The following is a 26,204-nucleotide window of genomic DNA, read 5'->3' as shown; positions in this document are numbered from 1 at the left end:
GCCTAGGGGATGGACCATTTGGAGATACATCCTTCTTGCTATGGATGCTTCCCCTCTCAGAAGAAGGTCATGGCCCTGAAGGTTGGCCATGGGCAGCTGATCACTCCTGCAAAGCTCTGTTAAATTCTTGAGCTCCTCGCCCACCTAAGGCTGTAATGTAGAAATGTTAGCCAGACTGTTCAGCATGCCACCAATGTCTACCACTGTCCGGGCCCTGGACAGACTGCACAAGTGAAGATATGTGGTTTCAATAGCTGTCACCTGGGAGCTGAACCCTGTTATCATACCTACTATGGCCTATGGATGGTGAACAAGATTAAGAAATGTCTTCTTTTGTGTCTTTGGACTGTTAGGACCACTTAACTGTTAAGAGAAGAAACCTGCCAAGATACTCATCAGGGAGGAACTTGAGCTGAGCTCTGATTCTGGGCTTTTATGACCAAGATTTCATAGGCAGCATTGAATCTTCTGAGGACATGTGTTGGTGGCAAACAGAGCTGAGAGCTCTGGAGCCAGAGGGAAAAGGGAAGTTCCATGTGGGAGGGGAGGACAGAGGCTGGGGACCCAAGGACACCAGAGATAATTCCACTTCATCCTTCCAGTTCTGACACACTAGTTGCTTTCCTCTCTTATCCTAGGCACTGGTGTACACATGTGTGCACATATGTGTGGCTAGAGTGTGGTGTGTGAGGGTACATATGGGTGTGGCTGCACAAAGTATCTTTATGCATGTGTCCTCTAAGGTGACAAGTTCTGGCACCACAGAGCAGATATTATCTCTCTTCCTTTTCTCTTATGTCTTCCTTCTTCTCTCTCTTTTCTCTCCATTAGTACTCTCCCAGAGGAAGACAGATGTTTCATATGACATTGTGAACTTTATTCCAGGGAGGAAAAGAGGAGAGTGTGGGAATGACAAATAGGCAAACATTTAACACACCAAAGGGATGCTGGAGAGACAATTACAGAGATTCTTTCCTAGAGCCCAGGGAGTGGGGGCCCTGTCAACACCTCAGTTGTGGTGCAGTGAAACCCATTTCAGACTTCTGATTCCAGAACCCCAAGAGAAAACATTTATAGTGTTTTAAGTTACTGAGGCTGTGGCAAATTATATAGCAGATAAAGGAAACCAATACAGGGAAAGACAAGCAGGCAGAAAGTGAAGAAAAGGACAAAGGGAAGATAAGTGGAGGAGATCAGATAGAATGGCAGATGGGAAGATGGAAGGCAGGAATTGATAAGAGAGACAGGGGATGGGACTGGGTAACAGGAAGGGAGGAAGGAGTTCCTCAGAGCTTGTCCTTGTGTCATCAAGGGTTAGAGGAGCTTCCTGAGCTGCAGGTGGATCCCATTCTTAGACTTCAACACAATTTCTGGTATAGGGATGGGGACTCTGAAAGGATCCGCTACCAGCTCAAAGCGAAGCAGGGTTAAGGCCACGGCCACCTTCAGCTCGTTCATGGCAAATTGCTTCCCGATGCAGTTCCTGGACCAGGGATGGAAAACAACATGAGAAGATGGTCTCAAAACCTGTATTGAGCTGGCCAGGCATTACCACTTCTATTCCACAAGATTTGCTTCACATTCTACCCATGAACTGTAACAAAGACTATCTCTTCCTGAACTAGCTCCTAACTCCTACTTCTGTTCTCAGGATGCATAAAATCCTATTAAGTGATGGTCAGTGCTCTAAGCAACCAAGTCAAGTGAATCACTAAAATGTTAATTATCAGTGTGCTCACTCCTTCCACAAGCAGTTTTTGGTTTCACAATGTGGAGGCCAGGTCATGGCATGATATGGAGGGGGGTTCACACTGTCAGGTCCTCACTATCTAGAAGGAGGCACTAGGCACTCGATCTTCAACATGTAGACAAGGTTCACAGAGAAGGGGAGATGGGATTGTGTAAGGAAAACAGAATAACAACAGGGAGTATCCTGGAACAACCAGGGGTTAGTGACCTTCAACCAGTTGCACCACTTGCCTCCCAATGAATGGTTCAGACTCCTGCTTCTCCCTCACCTCTCAGTCTACCAGCTTCTACCAGAGCCCTCTTATTCTACAGAAGAAACATTCTCTATGACATTCATCAGTCCCCTCATCTGGACTTTTCTGTCTCCCTGCTTCCCCTCCTTCTACACTGAAGCCATGGCCCAACTCAGTCTCTCCTATGCCCTAAATTACAGGTAGATCACATCCAAATCAAAGACCTCTATGGATCATTGCTTCACTCACATCTTACCTGTCCAGCTCTACTTCCTAACTCAGATCATGTTGTTGAGATCGCAGAGAATGCCCTCCCTCCATCTCTGCCTGCTACATGCTCAAGGCTAAGTCCAATGACAGTCCGTCTTCACCCCCTCAGCTGTCTGTATCTATTTCTCACCAGACCCCTGAAAAGCCATTAGTGTTTTATTCAAGGATGCATCACCATCCAGTGCCCAGGACAGTGCAGAGCAGGACATCTTCAACAATCTGCTCAATGAGTGAATGGGTGAGTAAAAGAAAGAATAAATAATGTTTGTCTTGAGTAGAGGTATTTTTGTTTGTTTTTTTACAGAGACAGAGAGAGACAGACAGACAGGAACAGATGAGAAGCATCAATCATCAGTTTTTTGTTGCGACACCTTAGTTGTTCATTGATAACTTTCCCATATGTGCCTTGACCGTGGGCCTTCAGCAGACCGAGAAACTCCTTGCTTGAGCCAGCGACCTTGGGTCCAAGCTGGTGAGCTTTTTGCTCAAGCCAGATGAGCCGGCGCTCAAGCTGGTGACCTCAGGGTCTTGAACCTGGGTCCTCCGCATCCCAGTCCAATGCTCTGTGCACTGTGCCACCGCCTGTTCAGTCTGGTATTGTTTTTTTTTAAATGTGAATTCCAGGGGACAAAGACAGTATCTTTTCCCATCTTCTAACGCAAGACTTGGCACATAGAGATAGCCTTAAGAAATACTTTTATGCTTGAATGAAATTAATTGAATTGAAAAAGTAAATTAAAATTAAAAAAAAAAGTAAACATGATTTCTGACCTAGGAATTAAACTGCCTAGTGCTCTCCTCCCCTCTAGTGGCAGCCACATGACTTGCAGCCAAGGTCTATGAGGAAGAACTCAATCCTGGGAGAAACCAAATTTTAGAGTCTATCAGTCTCTGGGAGAACATTTTGTTTATGGCCTGTTCTGTGAAACCTGATTCACTGTTTAAAGAACTCACAATGTATGAATACGGAAAAAGCTTGTTCTAGTAAGCAAGTTCAAAGTTTATGGAAGTTACTATTTCATAAGAGGATTTCTGTAGCGTTTGTAGATTTTTAAACAGCACCTATTCAGTAGTATATACTTAACAGCTATTTTAAGTGTGCTATAGAGTTTAGACCCTGGGATGATCAAATGTATGTGTCATATACAAAATCATGGGTCTTCTCTCAAAAACAGTGATTATCTTTCTTTTTATGCTGTTTGCCAATGTTGGACTATGTAGACTATGGGACTATGGTATATAAGTCCCACTTTGTACAGAGAATTCTGTATACTGGAAAAGTTGTCATGCTTATGTGGATATTTACATGTAGTCAAACTTTAGTTGGGATAGATTGCAAACCTAGAAAGGCGCACATTAAAGTGAAAGTCTCTTAAAACGGCTACTGCACTGTTTGTGCACTGTGCTTGAACAGTTAACACAAGGAAGGTGGCTGGAAATCCAAACAGACGCAAATATCACAGACACCATGAGCGGCAGATCAGTGAAGGAGAAAAGGCAGTGGCTGGACTGTCCTGAAGGAAGATGGAAGAACCTCCTTTTAATGTTACTGATAATTGAGGAAATCAATCTGAAGTTTAATTTTTATGACAAACTTTAACTCTGAGAAGTTGTATTTCTGAAGAGAAAAAAAACCACCAGAAAACTGAACTTCAGAACAAGGACTGACACTAAATTGTAGCTGGCCATTAAAAAAGCTGCCGTTGAAGGATTTTTCAAACCAATGCGTGCCTCTGTTTCTACAGTTTATCCCAATAAAAGTTGGACTACATATTAATATTCACATAATCATGAGAAACTTTCCAGTTGGAAAAATTCTTTACCTGAAGTGGGATTTATATACCACAGTCTAACTATCTACATACTACAATGTTAGAAAAAGACAGAAAAATAAGGACAATTAATTGCTTTAGAGAGAAAATCAGTGTGTAAAATGTCTGTGCTGTGCCCTGAAATGCCATCTTTCTCTTGTATATATAATCCTCCTCCCTAACACATCAACATACAAGGGCATAACAGCAGACACCACAAATAAATTTAGGCTAGGCACCCAGTGGTGTCCCAACCCAAGTACAGGATGCCTCACCTTGACCCTGCTGAGAAGGGCAGGAAAGCATGGCTGTGTGTATCAGAACCCGGTGCAAAACGGGATGGGTTGAATACCTGCAGAGAGAACCCCAGGGTCTAAACAGGTAGGTCACAGCCCTCTTTCCAATCCACCAGGACACAAGACTCCTGGGGGTTGAAGCAGGAGAAGGAGTAAGAGATCCGCCCATCCTGCCTCCCACAGCCAACATACCTCTGGATCTGGCCACACCTTTGGATTGTGGTGAAGGGCATAAATGGAAAGTGTGACTATGACTCCTGTAGGGCAGGGAGAAGAGAGAAGAGCAATCACACACATGCCAGGAGGGGACAGGTACATGCACACAAACCTAGGGAGCCACAAAGAGAGTCACTCCTAGTGGAATAATCTTACATGAGTAGGGATGAGTGGAAATGGTAAAGCACATGTTCACACAATACGAGTAGATAATCATGTCCCAGAACTGAGAAGCAAACAAGAATTGAAGACTTACTTTTTGAAGCAACTCAAATTAAATCCACATTTATCAAGTGCCATCCATGAGCCCTTGATGATTGTGCATTAACTAATTCAATATTCACAACAACCTTCCAAGGGGGCCCTCATATTCCCATTGTTCAGATGAGGCATCTGAACTTCAGAGAGGTTGAGCAACTTGTCTATGATCACACAGCTAGGATGTGACAAGGTTGAGATTCAGACCAAATGTGAGGCAAGAAGTGGCCTCTAACCATGGCAGGGGTCTCAGATCTGGTCATCAGCTGCTCTCTATCATCAGCCTGAGGGATCCACAGAGACTGGATCATCTGACCCATGACAATGGATTTCCTGAGTTCCCTTATTTGCCTAGACATCAAATGATTTATGCAAAGATTACCACAAATATGCAGGATATTCAAATACATGGGGCAGTGTAGATAAATTTGCAGCTAGAGTCCTACAATCTGCAGTTGGGATTGGAGCATGAAGTGTTAGAATCAAAAGAAAGGGATGAGGAGAAGTAGAAGAAAGTAAAGGGGGAATAAATGGTGATGGAAAAAGACTTGACTTGGAGTGATGAACACACAATACAATATAAAAGTGACATATTATAGAATTGTACAGCTGAAAGTCATGTAATTTTGTTAACCAATGTCACCCCAGTTAATTCAATAAGAATTTTTTTAAAAAGAAAAAGACAATGGTAGGGAATTATCCTCCCTAATCCAATTGTTACTTTTGTAGCTGTATTTTCATGGTAGAATTTTTTCACACTTAAAAAAAATCATAGAACATCATGACATTGAATAAAACTACAGTAAAGGTAAAAAAAAAAGAATTTTAAGTACAGTGGAATGGTAATCCCAGAGAATGAGAGAAGTTTAGGATTCTATTCATATGAGATATTAGAATTGAGATGAACCCTATTCAAGTGAATGTACAAAAAATGATTTATTCTCTGCACATTAAAGGAACTAATATTTAGTGACATTTTCTGTGGTCCAACTCTTTGCCATGTGTTTCTGCAGAGTGCCTAGGTTAGTGAGTGTGCTGAAATTCAGACCTCTAGGTAAGGAGCGTCCATCAGGGAAGGTGATGGGCTTGCTGAGCTCTCTGCTGAGACGTGGTGCAGGTGGATAGAGTCGCAGTGCTTCCTTGATGCACATGGTGGTGTAGGGCATCTGATTCAAGTGATCCCTGAAATGGACGAAGCACAACCTGAATGTAGGCAGGGCCCAGGCAGACCAGGGTTTCTTGTCTAGCTGAGTGGGCGGGGCTCTCCCATCTCCTGAGCACTCACCAGGTGATGGAGGCGCCATCCCCCAGGAGGCTCTGGACCTCCTTGCGGCACCTCTCCTGATGCTCAGGATGCATAGCCAGAGCATAGAGGATCCAGGAGATGCCAGTGGCAGTGGTGTCATGGCCTCCAAACATGAACGTGTCCACTTCAGCACGGAGGTCCTTGTTACACAAGGGGCTCCCATCTTTCATCTGGGGAAGACATAGTGAGAGTGCAGGGTTTGCCCCTTTCTCTGGATTTCTGGACAAAGCCTCAGGCCCTGCTACACCCACTCACTCTGGCAAAGAGGAGGATGTCCAGGAAATCCAAGCGCTTCTTTCTCCTGACCTTCTCCAGCTCTTCCTGCTCCTGCAGATGTGCCTTCCTCAGCTTGATCACTTGGTCTGTAAAGAACAGTGGTCCCCTGGCAGAGCTCAGAGCGCTGGGGGCCCAGAAACAGGAACCCAGAGTGGCCATACCTGCTCCCCGCCTGCTCCAATCTGGGTGCCAGTGAATCAGGATGAGCATGGCAGTGGGTGTGCACATCAGGAGTGAGAGCTCTAGCACCCTCTGATTGCAGGTTAGGCCTCCCCTCAGTAGCACATCCATGGAGTAGGTTCTGCTTGAATGCTGCTTGGAGGGGCTGACATCACCAATGTGATGACAAATGTAAATGGCTACAGCCTTTTGCATTCTAATTCTCAGCTCCCAAGTTGTGCAGCAAGGAGTACCCAGTGTGGGTGTGTCAGCTTCTGAAGGTATCCAAGGCCAGGCTTGTCCTGAAGGTCAGGACCATTCCTTTTGATATGAGCCTGACGACAGAGGGGAGTAGCCCAGGAGGTGGGGTCCAACCTGTGTGTTGATGGGCAACCTGGCAGGCCCGGTGGTTACGGTGGCCCTCAGGGGTCAACCAGTAGATGATGTCATTCTGGTAGAAGAAATTCCTCCATCGAGAACAAACCAGATTTTTTATATCACCAATGGCTTGCATGTAGGGTTGGCAGCTCCTGAAAGGAGACGATAGAGAAAAGACTATGTTACTGGGAGGCCTGACATGGAGGTGGAGTAGGGCTCTAGGTGGGAGTGCCCACATACATCGGGCATATGTGACACTGTGTCATCCATTGCTTTTCTCTTACAGCCCCTGAACCCTCAGTCTTTTATAAGTGATATGAACAATGAGGCTTCTCCTTGTGCCAGGATCAGGGATATGTGACTGAGTCAAGGTTGGTCTAGAATGGAATTTCAGGAGGTCTCAACAGACTTGCTTTTAGTTTAGTGAATATCCTAGCTGCCTGACCTGCCTCTTCAGGTAGTTTATATCAGATAGAAAACCAGAAGCCATGTAGCAGAAGGATTATTGCTGACCTGTCTGTCTGGATGCTGCTCTGCTGACTGAAGGCACACTTCATGATGATGTCCAGGGTCATTGTGGAGACGTGTTCAAAGATCTCCAGAGGTGAGTCCTGGTTGATGAGCTTCTCCCATCTGTCCTGTGGTGGGAGGAGGACATTATCCCTGCTCTACTCCCTCAGAGGGCCTCTGTTGGCACAGCTAAGCTCTCTCTCTGTCTCTCCAAATAACCTACTTGGCATCCCTCACTTTCCAGAATAGAGATGATAGTATATTAAAAGTATAAAGCAAATGTTTGTAAAATGAGAATTAGCTTCTGAGAAACTTTGATTATATAATTAAACAAGTTCTCTCATAATGGTCTGAATTAATTTTGAATATTAAGAATAAGTTATTATAGTAACTATCTGTTGACAGACCAGGAAACAGTGTTACATTGGGGACAAAGAGGGTATCTGCTCTCTATTGAAGTTGTGCTAGACCTGAGGAAAAGGTGCACTCCACCTCTTGGTAGCTAATGTATAAATGCAAGAGGAAATCTAAGTGACCAATACTGACTGGGACTCTGAGGAAGGGACATCAAATGGTATCTGAGAATAACTGGTGAGGTCAGAGACCAGATGGAAGGATCTGGCTCTATGATTGCAGACATAATCTCCTCTTCCTTCTATAGAGTAGCTCAATTTCATGCTGAAGCCCTGAGCCCCAGGCCCGAGACCATCTGAATGACATCCTGGGATGTCCACACTGCTAGTGAAGCGGGCACTGCCTAAGTATGCCAGTGGCAGTTTGTGTTGTTTTCCAGAGAAATAAAAACTGCACTAGTCCACTCTGTTGTAGATGTGGAGGTGAGAGGAGAGTGAATTGTGTTTTTTCATGGCCTTCCTTTCTCTTGGCAATGAGCAAAGTTGTGTGGATCCAGTCTAGTGCCTAATTACTTCCTCTCTCATCCACTTTTGGGAAGCTCTTTCACATTATAAGTCCTGCCACTTTATTCTGGTTGGCTGTGTCTGATGGGTGTCTGAAGGACACATGTGTTTTAGAGTGGACTATGTGAGTTCTGCAGGTCAGCGTATGTGTGCAGGTGAGAGAGTGGGGGACTTACCAGCATCACCCGTACAGAGTCAGACATGATTTCCACGTAGGGCTTCAGGATATCAGAGTGGAAGGCTGGGGTCAGCATCCGCCGGTGCTGTGACCATGTCTGCCCATTCAACAGGAGCAAACCATATCCTGGACCGCAGTTAAGTGTGTGTGGAACAAAGGGAGATAGAATCAGAAGGATGGCAATTTAGGGAGCTCAGAAAACAACCTAACGAACACAAAGAATATATTACCAAGGAAATTGAACACTATAAAAACAAATCAAACAGAGATGAAAAACTCAATGCATGAACTGAAAAATGAGGTAACAAGCTTAGCTAATAGAGCAGGCCAGATAGAAGGTAGGATTAGTGTAGTGAAATAGAAGATAAGCAATTTGCACAACAGAGAGAAGAAGAGAGAGACTCAAAAATTAAAAAAAAATGAGTAAGCGCTACAGGAATTGTCTGACTCCATCAAAAAGACTAATATAAAAAATAATAGGTATATCAGAGGGAGAAGAGAAAGAAAATGAAATGGAGAATATACTCAAATAATAGATGAGAACTTCCCAAGCCTGTGGAAAGAACTAAAGCCTCAAATTCAAGAAGCAAACAGAACAATGAGTTTTCTTAACCTCAACAAACCTACTCCAAGGCACATCATAATGAAATTGGCACAAACCAACGACAAAGAAAAAATTCTCAAGGCAGCCAGGGAAAAAAGAATACAACATATAAAGGAAGGCCTATTAGATTATCATTGGATTTCTCAGCAGAAACTCTACAAGCTAGAAGAGAGTGGACCCCAATATTTAAAGTCCTGAGAGAGAGGAACTTTCAGCCAAGAATACTATACCCATCAAAGTTATCCTTCAAATACGAAGGAGAAATAAAAACATTCACAGATACAGAAAAGATGAGGGAATTTATCAACAGAAAGCCCCCACTCCAGGAATCACTAAAGGTGGTTTTTGAATCAGATTAAAAGAACAAAACAAAACAAAACCACAAGTAAAAGCTCCACCAAGAACACAATAAAACCAAATTTAAACTGTGACAACAAAAACAAAAAAAAGGGGGGGAGAGGACAGAGATAAACAGTAGCAAAGGACGATAAAGTGCAGAGGCACTCATAAGATAATGTACTACAATGAACATGGTAGGTACCCTTTTCATTACCTAATGGTAACCACCCTTGAAAAAACCACCACAGAAACACATGACTTAAAAAAGATAGCAACAGAGGAAAGAAGTATGGAATACAACCAAACAAAAACAAATGATAGAAAAACAAAAGAGAAGAATCAAACAAGATACAAAACTAACAGAAAGCAATTTATAAAATGGCAATAGGGAACCCACAAGTGTCAATAATTACACTAAATGTAAATGGATTAAACTCACCAATAAAAAGACAGAGTAGCAGAATGGATTAAAAAAGAAAATCCAACTGTATGCTGCCTACAAGAAACATATCTAAGCAACAAGGATAAAAACGAATTCAAAGTGAAAGGCTGGAAAACAATACTCCAAGCAAATAACATGAAAAAAAGCAGGAGTAACAATACTCATATCTAATAATGCTGACTACAAGACAGAAAAAGTACTCAGAGACAAAAATGGTCATTTCATAATGATTAAGGGGACACTGAATCAAGAAGACATAACAATTCTTAATATATATGCACCAAACGAAGGAGCACCAAAATATATAAGACAGCTACTTATTGACCTTAAAACAAAAACTGACAAAAATACAATCGTACTTGGAGACCTCAATACATCACTGATGGCTCTAGATCATTCATCAAACAGAAAATCAATAAAGATATATTGGCCTTAAAAAAGACACTAGAGCACCTGGATATGATACACATCTACAGGATTCTTCATCCCAAAGCACCAGAGTATACATTTTTCTCTAGTTACATGGAACATTCTCAAGAATTGACCATATGTTGGGCCACAAAAAAAAACATCAGCAAATTCAGAAAAATCGAAATTGTACCAAGCATATTTTCTAATCATAAAGCCTTGAAACTAGAATTCAACTGCAAAAAAGAGAAGGAAAAAACCTCACAAAAATGTGAAAACTAAACAACATACTTTTTTATTTTTATTTTTCTGAAGCTGGAAACTGGAGAGACAGTCAGACAGACTCCCACATGCGCCCAACTGGGATCCATCCGGCATGCCCAGCAGGGGGTGACGCTCTGCCTAGCAGGGGGCGATGCTCTGCCCCTCTGGGGGGTCGCTCTGTTGTGATCAGAGCCACTCTAGCACCTGGGGCAGAGGCCAAGGAGCCATCCCCAGTGCCCGGGGCCATCTTTGCTCCAATGGAGCCTCACTGCGGGAGGGGAAGAAAGAGACAGAAAGGAAGGAGAGGGGGAGGGGTGGAGAAGCAGATGGGCACTTTTCCTGTGTGCCCTGGCCGGGAATCGAACCCGGGACTTCTGCACGCCAGGCCGATGCTCTACCACTGAGCCACCTGGCCAGGGCCAACAACATACTTTTAAAAAATGAATGGGTAAAAGAAGAAATAAGCGCAGAGATCAAAAGATATATACAGACAAATGAAAATGACAATACAAAAAAAAAAATTAAAAAAAAAATGACAATACAACATATCAGAATCTTTGGGATGCAGCAGAAGCAGTAATAAGAGGGAAGTTTATATCACTTCAGGCCTATATGAACAAACAAGAGAGAGCCCAAGTAAACCACTTAACTTCACACCTTAAGGAACTAGAAAAAGAAGAATAAAGACAACCCAAAACCAGCCGAAGAAAGGAGATAATAAAAATTAGAGCAGAAATAAATGAAATAGAGATCAGAAAAACTATAGAAAACATTAATAAAACATTAATAAAAATGATCTGTTCTTTGAAAAGATCAACAAAATTGACAAATCCTTGGCAAGACTCACCAAGAAAAAAAGAGAAAGGACTCATATAAACAAAATCCAAAATGAAAGAGGAGAAATCACCACAGATATCATAGATATACAAAGAATTATTGTAGAATACTATGAAAAACTATATGCCACTAAATTCAACAATCTAGAAGAAATGGATAAATTCATAGAACAATACAACCTTCTCAGACTGAGTCAAGAAGAAGCAGAAAGCCTAAACAGACCAATTAACTGGGAAGAAATAGAAAAAACTATTAAAAACCTCCCCCAAAATAAAAGTTCAGGCCCAGATGGTTATACTAGTGAATTCTATCAAACATTCAAAGAAGACTTGGTTCCTATTCTACTCAAAGCCTTCCAAAAATTGAAAAAGCAATACTTTTTTTTTTTGTATTTTTCTGAAGCTGGAAATGGGGAGAGACAGTCAGACAGACTCCCGCATGCGCCCAACCGGGATCCACCCGGCACGCCCACCAGGGGCGATGCTCTGCCCCTCAGGGGCGTCACTCTGCCATGACCAGAGCCACTCTAGCGCCTGGGGCAGAGGCCAAGGAGCCATCCTCAGTGCCCGGGCCATCTTTGCTCCAATGGAGCCTTGGCTGCGGGAGGGGAAGAGAGAGACAGAGAGGAAGGGGGGGGTGGAGAAGCAAATGGGCGCTTCTCCTATGTGCCCTGGCCGGGAATCGAACCCGGGTCCTCCGCATGCCAGGTCAATGCTCTACCACTGAGCCAACCGGCCAGGGCCAAAAGCAATACTTTCAAACACATTTTATGAGGCCAACATAACCCTCATACTGAAACCTGACAAGGATGGCACAAATAAAACTACAGACCAATATCTCTAATAAATACAGATGCTAAAATACTAAACAAAATACTAGCAAATCGAATACAACAACATATTAAAAAAAAATAATACATCATGATCAAGTGGGATTCATCCCAGAATCTCAAGGATGGTTCAACATACATAAAACTGTTAACGTAATACACCATATCAACAAAACAAAGAACAAAAACCACATGATCTTATCAATAGATGCAGAAAAGGCATTTGATAAAATACAACACAACTTTATGTTTGACACTCAACAATATGAGTATAGAAGGAAAATATCTCAACATGATAAAGACCATATATGATAAACCATCAGCTAATATCATATTAAATGGCATAAAATTGAAGGTTTTCCCCCTTAAATCAGGAACAAGACAGGGTTGTCCACTCTCTCCAATCTTATTTAGCTTGGTGCTAGAAGTTCTAGCCAGAGCAATCAGACAAGATAAAGAAATAAAAGGCATCCATATCGGAAAAGAAGAAGTAAATGTATCACTTTTTGCAGATGATAGGATCCTTTACATTGAAAACCCCAAAGACTCCACAAAAAGATTACTAGAAACAATAAGTCAATACAGTAAGGTTGCAGGATATAAAATTAACATACAAAAGTCCATAGCCTTATATAACAAAAACTACAAAGCATTGTTAAGGGAAATCGAAAAAGATACAATGAGATGGAAAAATATTCCTTGTTCTTAGATAGGAAGAATAAATATAACCTAAATGGCCATATTACCCAAAGCAATGTACAAATTTAATGCAATTCCCATCAAAATTCTAATGACATTTTTTAAAGAAATGGAATAAAAAAATCATCAGATAAGACCTGAAACAATAAAGTACATAGAAGAAGACATAGGTTCTAAACTCATGGATCTTGGTTTTAAAGAGCATTTTATGAATTTGACTCCAAAGCAAGGGAAGTGAAGGCAAAAATAAATGAATGAGATTACATCAGACTAAGAAGTTTTTGCTCAGCAAGAGAAACTGACAACAAAATAAACAGACAGCCAACTAAATGGGAAATGATATTTTCAAACAACAGCTCAGATAAGGGCCTAATATCCAAAATATACAAAGAATTCATAAAACTCAACAAACAAACAAACAATCCAATAAAAAAATGGGAAGAGGACATGAACAGACACTTCTCCCAGGAAGAAATACAAATGGCCAACAGATATATGAAAAGATGCTCATCTTCATTAGTTACTAGAGAAATTCAAATCAAAACTGCAATGAGATAATACCACCTCACACCTGTTAGGTTAGCTATTATGAACAAGACAGGTAATAATAGCAAATGTTGGAGAGGCTGTGGAGGAAAAGAAACCCTCATTCACTGTTGGTGGGAATGTAAAGTAGTACAACCATTATGGAAGAAAGTATGGTGGTTCCTCAAAAAACTGAAAATAGAACTACCTTATGATCCAGCAATCCCTCTACTGGGTATATACCCCCAAAACTCAGAAATATTGATACTCAGAAACATAAGATACATGTAGTCCCATGTTCATTGCAGCATTGTTCACAGTGGCCAAGACATGGAAACAACCAAAAAGCCCTTCAATAGAAGACTGGATAAAGAAGATGTGGCACATATACACTATGGCATACTACTCAGCCATAAGAAATGATGACATCGGATCATTTACAACAAAATGGGTGGATCTTGATAACATTGTATGGAGTGAAATAAGTAAATCAGAAAAAACTAAGAACTGCATGATTCCATACACAGGTGGGACATAAAAACGAGACTAAGAGACATGGACAAGAGTGTGGTGGTTACGGTGGGGAGGAGGGAGAGGGAAAGGGGGAGGGGAAGGGGCACAAAGAAAACTAGATAGAATGTGACGGAGGACAATCTGACTTTTGGTGATGGGTATGCAACATAATTGAATGAGAAGATAACCTGGACATGTTTTCTTTGAACATATGTACCCTGATTTATTGATGTCACCCTATTAAAATTAATAAAAATTAAAAAATGATATATAAATAAAATAAAATATTATTCAGTCTTTAAAAAAAAAAGAATCAGAAGGATGACTAGGGACAATTTGAGAGGAACTAAGGGTATTTAGAAGAAGGCACTTCTTAGGCCAAGCAGGGGAAAGGTCAGTATATTTCAAGAATGTGAATTTCCAAAAATGGCAGGTATGTAGGATGTCATTATGACAGCTGTGGGATGAAGGCTAAATAGAGTTGGGGGGCAGGTCATATAAGAACATAAATAAATGTCACTGTGGAAACATTGGAGAGCATGGGAAGTGATAGGAAGGAGCTGCCTACAAGGGGGTTCTCACCACCACCTGGATGATTTGGAGGTTTTATTAGAAGAGAAATGAGGCTTAATTCATAAATGAGGGTGGTGATATGGTGCTGGTTACCTGTAAGCCAATAAAATAGCTCTTGGTAAATCTACCTGGCCGGTGGATTTCAGTCCTTGTTAGATATACTCACCAATCCAGGGAGCCAGGAGTCTGTTCTCATTATAATCTTTGGGTTCTAAAAGGTAAGAAAGGACATTACAGAAACCTGGAGGGGAATAAAAAGCAGACAGCCTGCAGAAGGCAGCTGTGGTCCAAAGCATAGGCTGCCATCCCTTCCTGATGACTGTCAGCTGGCAGTTTGTCTCAAGTGACCTTTCACATGCCTTCCATCCCCAAGTCTCTCTGTCTCAATTGTCACTGTGAGCTCAGCAACGCAGACTCTATCTCAACAGCAGAACACCCACAGCACTGGGATGGTGAATCATCCAGAAATAGAGGCTCTATCCTCAGGGCAGAGAAAACACAGAACTCTGTGGTCTTCCTACAATTTTGGGTGCTTAGTCATCCCATGGTGCAGGGTAGGCAACATTTAGAGGTGCCAAACCTAAGTCAGGGTAAAGATTAAATTATCTGTCAGATCTTGGGAAATATCCAAAACAATTAATCAAAATCCAATTAAAAGAGAAAAGAAAGGAAGGAAGGAAGGTAAGAAAGAAGGAAGGAAAGAAAGAAGGAAGAAAGAAATGAAGGAAGGAAGAAAGGAAGGAAGAAAGGAAGGAAGGAAGGAAGGAAGGAAGGAAGGAAGGAAGGAAGGAAGGAAGGAAGGAAAAAGAAAGAAAAAGAAAGAAAAGGTGAAAATTTGCTATAGAGAACTGTTTAAGCATTCAATTTAAATAAATATTGTTGGCCTTAAGGTGGCTTGTGGGATGGGAGGGTTGGTAGAGGTTTCAGGTAATGATGGCTGAACTAAAAGTCTCTTCTGGAATTTCACAACCTAAAATCACATACCCAAGTGGGAAGAGCTGTTCTAGCCACAATGCAGATATCAGTCTCACCTGATCTTCCCAGGATGACCTTCATGTAGTCAGGGTCATAAACTATGACATTGACCTTGCTCCCCCATAGCCAGCGAGGACAGGCGCATGGAAATTTCTCTACCCATTTCTGAAACTGTTGTAGTTCTTGGCCAGTTTGGAACTGTAAGCAAGGGAAAGACAAATCAATGAAACCTTTCTCTTTGGGTCTAGAGCTTGGAGTGGTGGTGAAGGGTAGGATGGCTGTGGGAGATACTGCTGGATCTCTCAGCAGTGATTAGAAACTTGGGACTGTTTCTGATGAGCCCGGCTTGGATCTGATTTTTGCTCTTCTTCAAGACTTGATCTAAAGTCAGATTCTGGCTTCTGGTTGGGCCCTTACTCAGAACTGCCTTTAGAATCTTACACATAATATGTGTTTAATAAATGTTCAGTTATGGATCAAATGGTGTACAGCCTTTTTCACAGACTTATATTACTTATTGGCTGAATTGTGTTTGTTTCAATTTGTATGTTGAAGAATTAAACCCTGTACCTCAGAATGTGACTTTTTTTGAAGACAGGGTTTGTATGGAAATAATTAACTTAGAATGAGGTCATTAGAATGGTCCCTAATGCAATACAACTGTCTTATAAAATGGAAGAAGTTTGGACACAGAAACAGCCAATCATAGAGGAAAGATGTTATAAAGACACATATGGAGAAGACAGTGATTTACTATCCAAGGAGAGAGGCCTGGGGCTGATGGTTCCTTCACAGCCTGTAGACAGAGCCAACCCTGACAACATCTTGATGGGTAATAATGTGGTCACAGCTTTCTGAGTGTCTCTATTACCATATTTCAACTCAATGTTCTAATTGCTGGACCTTATGTTGTCAAACATACCTTTAGTATCTGTAATCTCTGTGTTCTTAGAGTTGCATAGATCATGGCTTATAGGAATTATGCTTTTTTTAAATGAAGTAATAAAAAGAATGAATGAGCACAGATAAGAGTGAATCAGTGAGTCTTCATTGAAATTCTGTTTGCAAGTGACAGATAAAATCTTGTACTATTGTAAGATAAAGAAAAGGGACAAAGAGGAAGTGAAGGGCCTTGGGGTGTTTCACAGATGCCTAGGGCAGGAGGCAGCTAGGGTGTGGAAGGGGCAGAACCAGGGACTGGAGAGCTGCTAGGACTGAGTCTCCATTCTTTCTCTCTGTACGTAATGCATTCACTCTCTTTCCAAATGTTTATTGGGGCTCTTCCTATCAATTTTCTAAAAGCTGGAAATAGAGACACAAATAAAGAGATAATAGCCCCTGTCCTCATGGAGGTGTGTCCATGTGGTGGAGAACAGTAGTACCCTTCCCAATGCTACCATTCTATCACATGTCCTGTCTGAATGGTCCTGTGAATCCTATTTGAGAACCTGATTGTAATATGGCTAAGTGTTCACCTGCTACAATCAACTATGGCTGGGGTTGAATAGGGCACTTAGGACTCACCCTTTGTGTGGAAAGAGATCGTGAAGTAGGTGAGCTAGAAGACATCCCGAAATGTGTCCACTATGAGTGACCACATACATATATATGTATATATGGATACATGAATAGATCCATATATACATGGATAGATGTGTATATGGATTCATACATTTAGTTATTTGATAACAATGTATGGAGAACTTACTTTGGGACAGTTGTCATCCTACTTGCTGGAAATTCAGCAGGGAACAACAAAAGTTCCTGCCATCTGTTGCTTATGTTTGAGTGAGGGTGCAGGTAGGCAAGTCCTCAGTGCCCCCCTGGCCTCCAGGTTTTGTCCACTCCATGCTGGAGGTGCTGCACTGGAGTTGTCCTCACCTGACTGATTTGAAAACTGCAGCCACAAGGAAACATCCCCAAAGGGAGACAACAGAGAGTAGGTGGACAGGTGACAATGTGGCCACACAGAGAACTGTCAGATGTTGGCTCTGCTGATGTGGCAGGTACAACTGCTAAGTTTTGGAGGGAAGATATGGGGGAAATGGGGATGTTTGGGTTATTTGAATTACAAGGTCATTCCTCTTTCCATAGTCTCTGTTAGATTCCATCCCTATTTAATACAGTGAAATAGTACCTTCAACATGGTTATCATTCATAGGCATCAATATTATTTTAAATTCATACACATTGGAGTGAGTATAATGGTGGCCCTTGGTCTATGCCAAACACAATTCTTACTTTATAATAACTCACCTGAGTCCTATGATTATTATAATCATCATCGCCAACTTACAGATGAGGAAACTGAGTGATAGACTGGGTATTTAAAGCGTGTGTTGGAGCTGGGAAGTCAATGTAGGTAGCCTGGCAACAGAGCTCAGATGTTTACCATCCCTCCTTCTCACTGGTCATCAGATCTGAAAGACTAGCTTCAATCTTGATTCAACATGTGGCATTCAATTTCCAACTCAGCCAATAACAGATTATTATTATTTTTTGTTAACAGAGACAGAGAGAGAGAGAGAGAGAGAGAGATAGGGACAGACAGACATGGAAATGGAGAGAGATGAGAAGCATCAATCATCAGTTTTCGTTGCGATACCTTAGTTGTTCATTGATTGCTTTCTCATATGTGCCTTGACCGGGGGGCTACAGCAGACCAAGTAACCCCTTGCTTGAGGCAGTGACCTTGGGTCCAAGCTGGTGAGCTTTGCTCAAACCAGATGAGCCTGTGCTCAAGCTGACTACCTTGGGGTCTCGAACCTGGGTCCCCTGCATCCCAGTCCGATGCTCTATCCACTGCACCATCGCCTAGTCAGGCAACAGATTATTGAATGAATTGAAATCTCAGGCCATACTATAAAAGCAAGGATATTTGTCTGCAGAGTCTCTCAGGCCACAGAAGTTAAGAGTTTATTCATACCATGAGTAATTGAGTTATGTAAAGAGCATTACCCACTTACTGAATGTACATATCATCTAATGCCATCAGTGTAATGGGAAAGCAACTGGAGGTATTTTTAGTGGTTCTTTCTGTGCAATCCTAGCTCAGAAGGTGACAAGTACATCAATAAAAGTCACAGTTCCTCCAAATCAACAAATAATCTGGAAATTATTACACCACAATTTGCATGAACATACTGGGTTCTGGTTGTCTCTCTCTGGCTGATATGAGCAGTTCCCATTTTTGGCTTCACTCTGCCTCCTTCTCAGAAGAAGAGAAACCTCAGGTTTCTGCAACATCCCACCTCCTAAGGTTTGTTCCATCCACAAGCTCTTGGTGAGCCCCTGTCCATGCAGCCCGTCACCTTGCTCTGCACCTTTCCCCTCGGGACTAGTGCTGACAGAACTGGCTGGGTGGCACTGTCTCTCACCCAACCTGCAAACTGCTCCTTTCTCTGTCAGTCTGCACACGTAAATCAAGCATTTCTTTGTGTCAGGATCTCTGCTGGGTATGAGAGGTCAGATAGGGGGATGACATCCTCAGCCCACAGAGCTCACAAGGCAGAGGATTGAAGAATGAAAACTGGGAGGTAAAGAGATTCTCTTTAATGGTGCCACTCTAATGTCAGTACTCCTTGAGACCATCCTGGAAACTTTCTCTCTCATATGTGCCAGTAACATGTCAGGGTTTTAGCACTGCAATCAGCAATCTGAAAAATCCCATAGACTTGGGCCAACCAAGGTGCTTGTTCCCCTAGACCTGATAATACCCCCAAGTCATCCCGTGGATGAGCATCTCTTCCTGTGACCTGACAGCTTCTTTAAATTCCTGTCTATCAATTCCACACACTGTGAACACCCACAGGCAAGGATCCATGAGACTGATGTCTGTATTCCCAAGCAACAACAGGGCCAGGCAAAGAGTATGAAATTGAGTAGATATGGACAGGGAATCATCTAGAAGTTCTTTTTGTGAGCCTGGAGCAAACAGACTAATAAAGTGACAACCTTGTCTTCAAAGTGCTGGGCTGCCAACATAGCATGCAGATCTCACTCAGGAAGGCGGAGATGACAGACTGAGAACACCAGCACATGGGGTGAGGAGTTTACTGCACAACCTGGGGAGTAAACTGGGTTCTCCCCTCACATTACAGCTCCATGCTGCTCACACAAGGCTTTATCCTACAGACTTGCTGACCATGACATACTGTATTTTCCCATGTATAAGACACACCTTAATTTTGGGGCCAGAAATTTGAAATAAATGTATTACATAAAGTTATTGAACTCAAGTTTTATTCATCATAAAATTTATACAACTCCTCATCACTGTCAAAACTCCCATCCATTAGCTTGTCCTCATCTGTGTCTGATGACAAATTGCTGTCTTCAAAAATGAGCACAAAAACAAGGCAAAAAAGCGGGAAATGCAAGTAAAATATCTACAACCACTGTATAAGAGCACCCAGTTTTTAGCCCCTAAATTTTTTGAAAAAATGTCTGTCTTATACATGGGGAAATACAGTACTCTGTGACCCTCCCCCCCATGCCCTCCTTGACTTCCAACTCCCCTGTCCTGCTCCCTTTTACCTCCTGATGGTGTCCAAACAGCCAGTGGGAAGGAGGGGATGGGAACTCCTGGAGGGCTCTGAGCAGCCACTGCCGTCGCAGGTAGAGCTGGACTGCCTTGAACAGTAGCAGAACCAGACCGAGCAGGGAGACCACTTGCAGGAGCCCAGAGATACTGCCCAGGGGTCTTGTGAGGCTGAGCACAGACACACTCATGGTGCAGCAGCTTCTGGAGTGCTGACTGTCTCTGATCACCTCAGGCCAGTCTGGAATTTTTGTCCCACCCACCTGTGGGGAGGGTGAAGGGTGAGGGCAGAGCTTAGGGCTTAGCCACCAGAGTTGATTAACTTGGAGGGTCTACCTTGGGGAACAGGAAACGAAACTTTTCATCTGACAGTGACAATGGTTGTATACATTTCAACTTTGTACTCATCATTTTCCTAACAAACATTTAAAGAGCACATATTATGTGCCAGCCAATATGCTACGTGCCAGTACATAGCTGCAAGCCTAAGAGACAATCCTGAGTTCTAGAAAACACACCCCAACTAACCAAATGTTCAATAGGTGTGGCTATTTTATTATTCCACTTCAGAGATGAAAACTAGTTACTGATAGGTAAAGTGATCAGTGAAAAACAGCCACTGACAGTTTGAGTTGGAGTTAAAATCTTTCTCTGTTGTCTCCAAAACTGCCTGTTTACCTGCCTCTGAAAACTTCCGCAGAGTTTGTCTGAGTGTCTATTCAGTTGTGACCCAATGTGCATGTGCTGGTGGACAGAGAACTGACCTTGGACTCAAGAGGCTCATCCACCATATCTATGTTCTGGTTTTCTGAAATTGGTTCTCTAATACGATTATTAGGAAAGGTCCTAATGACTCTATTACTGATGGTAAAGATGGTATGGTTGTCCAGGACATGATGTTGCAATAGAAACATACAAAATACCCCAAATAGATACTAGTCAAATACCTACAAAAGGAAAGGTTCTAGTGACCATGCTTTTGATACCTTAGAACATTTAGTCAAACATAGGAGTATAATAAGATTGGCTGGTTACTCCTAGCTATACTGGAGAAGTGATGGGGGTAAATGAGGTTTGGGATTCAAATTCTCAGCCTACACTATGTTTAAATAACCTGAAAATTTCTATACCTACCCTCAAAGAGACCTTTATGTCCTGTAGCCACAGACCTCAGTTAAGTTTGAGATTTCTGAAAACTAAACCCAGAGTCTCATCTTTTCAGTATCTGAATAACAAGAAAAATTAATTTCCCAGTCTTTCTGGGTGTCTTCTGCTAAAGTGGAACATTGATTGAGAAGCAATGAGAGCCTAAATATTGGAATGGGACATGTGGGAAGATCCGAGTGAAGCTGGAGACATCAAACACCTACATTCTGTTGAGTCATCTCTGGCAAATGTTGAGTATATATCTATTGCAATTATGCATTCCAGAAACAGAGAAAGAACCTCAGTGCAGGTTTGAGTATACAGCACCAGTAGGTCGCAGTAACTTGCAGGGCTGAGGTGAGTTTCTCCAGGAAGCTCTGTATGCTATAAATCAATTTCTAATAAATGGAATGTTTATTTTATTGCTATAATTCACCAATTCAAGGATGAAGGGATGGAAATGAGAGTACAGTGAGCCCTCATCTATCATAGGGTTTAAGTTCCAGAACCCCCTGCGGTAGGCAAATCCTTATATTTATTTTATTATTTATATATATTTTAAGGCTTTGTTTTGATTTAATATTCTTTTAATACATTTTAATTAATATTTTATATTGTTTTTAACCTTTTAGGCTATAAAATGCTTATTTTACCACAAAAATAATTAAAATAATAAGTATATAAAAATACCTATACGCTGGAATGGCTCTGGATGCAACAGAGCGACGCCCCAGAGGGGCAGAGCATCGCCCCCTGGTGGGCATGCTGGGTGGATCCCGGTTGGGCGCATGCAGGAGTCTGTCTGACTGCCTCCCCGTTTCCAGCTTCAGAAAAATGAAAAAAAAAACTCGATATACTGCAAAATCCTGCGATATAGCGAAAAATCCATGATACAAAATTAGATATGTACAATTTAAAAATCTGTGATACATTAAGACCACAAAAAGTAAACTGTGATATTGCAAGGGATGACTATACCACCACCTTTATTACATCTACTGTTACTATTAACAAATATTTTGCTCTTGTCCCTGCAACCTTATGTTCTATTTGCATAGAGCTTTTAGTTTCATGGGAGAAAAATTTCCACTGGGAGACAGAATAATGACTACATTAAACTAGAAAGTAAGACTGCCACTGGGCCACTGTGGACTCCTCAGGCCTATAAATCCAAAAACAGTTATTGTACTGGATTGATCCTGATTACCAAGGAGAAATTACCAATGGATATAAGAAAGAAATGTTTATAATACAGGAGATATCTAAGACATCTCTTAGAACTACCATGCCCTTTCGTTAACCTAAATAGAAAATACTACAACCAATTCAGGTAGAACTAACACAGTCCTTCAAGAATGAAGGCTTGGGGCAAGCCACCAAGCAAAGAACCATGTCTAGTTGAGGTACTTGCTGAGGGCAAAGACAATATAGAATGGGTGGTGGAAGAAGATGGTTATAAGTGCTAGCCATGGGGAATAGCAGAAAATAATTGTGGCATGAAAGATACTCCTGATCTTCCTCTTAAAATTTCAACAAATTGAACAACTATAATGCAGTGAAGGAACTGCAGCTGGACTTGCAGGTATCCTGAAAGATCTGCACAACAAATGGACTAAAGATGGGACAGGTTGAAATGGGGTGGCAAAAGATATAATGTACTCGTGGTCAGCTCTGGAGAGAAAAGAAGACTGAGTGGTGGTCTTTTTTTTCCTCTGAGACAAGGGTGAGGAAGAAAGTTCATGCTATCTGGCTTTTGTCAGTGGAGATATTGAGAGGGAAACCTGGAGTGACTGGATCTCCTTCTGCTGAGAGGAACAGAGAGATTGATGGGCAGAGGAGGAGATACTAAACCAAAGCAGTGGCAGAGCTCAGGGTCATAGCCAGTGTTCCCATGGTCTGCCTGCAGCCTGCACTCAGAACAGAGAAAAACAAAGTGTGGTCCCTCAGCCTCCCAGATACCTTGCAGGTAAAAAAAAAATGGCAGAGAAAAACCCCATAACTAAATCTCCAGAGATGCTCTGACTTCTAAAGAACATAGGTGTTCCATGTCTGGTCCCCTGGTGAGTTGAAACAAAGGGCAGGAGTTTTCTGAGGCTTGAGAGTGCCATTGCTATAGCCATAAAGCCATAAAGCCCTCACAACACACTCCACCAACCAACATGTCTGCAGCACCACCCATATCATTGTGATAGCAACATCTCAGCTGAGGTCAGCCTAGGAATTTCAGAGAGCTTATAGTACAGTGACACCTATTGAAAGAAAACAGTAACCTCTCAAAACTAAAATTTTTTTCTTTTTTTAACTGTTTTTTTCTTTTTTTTGTTCTTTTGTCTTTTTCTTTTTTCCTTCTTTCTCTTTTTAATTTCATTGTCTTTATTTTTTGATACTTTTTGTATTTTGTGGTTTTTCTTTTATACTTGTCATCATTTAAAATTTATTTATATTTTTCATTGTATTTTTCAATTTTTTTTATTTTTTTATTTTTTTATTTTTCAATTTTTAATATTTATTTTTGTAGTTGTTTATTGTTAGAGTTTTTAATAATGCCACCTTCAAATGCCATCACAGAAAAAGAAATCAAATACCATGGCTATTCAAGACAGAGACAACATTCAGGAAGAAAATAAAAAATTTCCAGAAAACAATCTCAGTCACATGGAAACCTGAGAATTAAATGATAGTAAATTCGAGGAGACAAGATGGCGCTGGAGTAGGCGGACGTACCAGCATCTACCTCCCAGAACCAAAGTGGATTACAAACTAATTTTATGAACTATCAGCTGGAAAAACCAATTTTGGACTAAACTAAAAGGACTCTTCAACCAAGGAACGCTGAAGAAGCCACACAGAGACTGGTAGGAAAAGCGGAAATGCGGAGAGGGCTGCCCAGCTTCTCGGAGCGAACGGCAGCAGGGAGAGACTCGCATGGCGGGAAGTGAGTTTAGCAGAGGGGAAAGGGTCCTGAGCCCCAGGAACAAAGCCCCAGCCTGCAGCCCCAGAGCCCAGAAGAAGCATAAGGACAGTATTTAGCTGGAAACAAGTCAGGATACTGTTTGTGAGAGAGTCTGATTTCTCAGACCCAGGATCCTTCTTAAAGGGACCACGCAGAACATCTCTCTCACAAACACTCACCCGGGGCTTCCTGGGGACGGAGGGAGAGGGGAGAGAACCACAGTAACAGGAAGAGAGCGCAATCTAGGAGGCATAGGGAGAAACATTTTGGGAGATAGCCACCCTAACCTCTGGGACGAGTCACTCCCCAAAGCTGAAGTGAATATTTCCCCCGGAAACAGCAATACCAGCAAAGGGAAGCAGGAGAGCAGCCAAACAAGCTCCCCCGCGGCATTCAGAGCAGAGTCGCATAGAAGGAGGGAGCTTTTGGGTCTACAGTAGTGAGTCTTAGGGTCCGAGCTGCAACGCCCCTACCCACATGGCTAAGGGTGCACCGGAGAGCGGGCGGCAGCGGGAGACAGTTCTGCTGGCAGGGTTGGAAGCCGGCTGGCCACCACTGGGCTCAGGTGTGAGCTCAATCTTGCCCGGCTAGGGAGAAGGGGGCGTGCAAAAGCGGCCAAGCTCAGCTGCCAGCAGCCTGTAATCCAGCCTCCGGGAGAAGGGCGGGAAACCCGGAAAGAGTAGAAACCAGCCCTGGAGCAAGGGCAGAGGAGCACATCCCGCCCCGCCCGTGCAACCCAGGCTTGCGGTCTGACTTGGTAGCCGGCTCCTCCCATGGGGGTGGAGCCAAAAGCCCAGAAGAGGTGGAGTTCCGCTACGGAGCTGAGCTTGGACACGCAGCCCTGCCTGGTGGTAGAGCCAAGGCTAGCAGCTGTTCCTTGAGTGGGATTATCCTGCAAAGGCAAGGCGAAAGCTCGGAAACAGGCGGAGACCCGCAGCTGAGCAAAGGTGCTCGCCAGTGCCCTCAGGACTGAGCATAACGTCACACACGGGGGTGGGGCAAAGGCCAAGGCCACCAACCCTTGTGCACCCGAGCACGTGATCACAGCCACTCCCGTGAAGAGAAAATGCGGATGCAGAGAAATACAACACAAATAAACCAAGAGAAATCCCCAGAAAAGGTCCTAAGTGAATCAGATATAATCAAATTACCAGATGCAGAGTTTAAAATAACGATTGTTAGGATGCTCAAAGATATTAGAACCACCATAGATGGCCATTACAAAAACCTAAATAAAGAAATAACAAATATAAAAAAGGACATTGAAATAATAAAAAAGAATCAGACAGAAATGACAAATACAATATCTGAAATAAAGAATACAATGGAAGGAATTAAAAGCAGGATGGATGAAGCAGAGAATCGAATCAGTGAGTTAGAGGACACAATAAATAAAGGCACGAAAGCAGAGCAGAAAAAAGAAAAGAGACTCAAAAAGTCTGAGGAAACTCTAAGAGAGCTCTGTGACAACATGAAGAGAAATAACATCTGCATCATAGGGGTTCCTGAAGAAGAAGAGAAAGAACAAGGGATAGAGACTTTGTTCAAACATATCATAGCAGAAAACTTCCCCCAATTAAGGCAGGAAAACGTTTCACATGTTCAGGAAGCACAGAGAACCCCATTAAGGAGAAACCCAAAGAAACCAACACCAAGACACATCATAATTAAATTACCAAAGCTAAATGATAAAGAGAAAATATTAAAAGCTGCTAGAGAAAAAAAGACTATCACCTACAAAGGCGCTCCCATAAGGATGACTTCTGACTTCTCAACAGAAACACTTGAGGCCAGAAGGGAATGGCAAGAAATATTCAAAGTAATGCAGAACAAGAACCTACAACCAAGACTACTTTATCCAGCAAGGCTATCATTTAAAATTGAAGGAGAAATAAAAAGCTTTACAGACAAAAAAAACCTCAAGGATTTCACTGTAACCAAACCAAGGCTGCAAGAAATGCTAAGGGACCTGTTGTAAACAGATCAAAGGAAAAAAAGAA

General features: G+C 42.2%; 1 protein-coding gene across 1 annotated transcript; it reads right to left on the bottom strand.

The window, feature by feature from the left end:
• Window positions 1-1,307: 1,307 nt before the first annotated feature.
• Window positions 1,308-20,306, bottom strand: LOC136331189 (cytochrome P450 4A11-like). Its single transcript, XM_066269274.1, has 12 exons — window positions 20,102-20,306; window positions 15,622-15,763; window positions 14,757-14,801; window positions 8,556-8,683; window positions 7,466-7,590; window positions 6,950-7,104; window positions 6,395-6,501; window positions 6,119-6,309; window positions 5,882-6,015; window positions 4,552-4,616; window positions 4,339-4,415; window positions 1,308-1,483 (listed from the first exon to the last, which is right to left on the bottom strand). The coding sequence occupies exons 1-12, from the start codon at window positions 20,294-20,296 to the stop codon at window positions 1,315-1,317; spliced, it is 1,533 nt and encodes a 510-aa protein (XP_066125371.1). The 5' UTR covers window positions 20,297-20,306; the 3' UTR covers window positions 1,308-1,314.
• Between the last annotated feature and the right edge of the window lie 5,898 nt (window positions 20,307-26,204).

This window comes from Saccopteryx bilineata, chromosome 3, assembly GCF_036850765.1.
Source record: "Saccopteryx bilineata isolate mSacBil1 chromosome 3, mSacBil1_pri_phased_curated, whole genome shotgun sequence".
NCBI classification, from domain to species: Eukaryota; Metazoa; Chordata; class Mammalia; order Chiroptera; family Emballonuridae; genus Saccopteryx; species Saccopteryx bilineata.
Note: the sequence above shows the minus strand (reverse complement) of the source record. Positions and strands in the feature narration are given on the sequence as shown.

Bases quoted from the DNA above. Each gene is read 5' to 3' on its own strand.
- LOC136331189 (XM_066269274.1), bottom strand. From the start codon at position 20,296: ATGAGTGTGTCTGTGCTCAGCCTCACAAGACCCCTGGGCAGTATCTCT. The intron at 14,802-15,621 runs GTGAGACTGATA...CTTACCTTTTAG, and splicing joins GGTCATCCTGGGAAGATCAG to AACCCAAAGATTATAATGAG. The intron at 4,617-5,881 runs GTCTGAATTTCA...CCTGCCCTACAG, and splicing joins TGGACGCTCCTTACCTAGAG to GAGTCATAGTCACACTTTCC.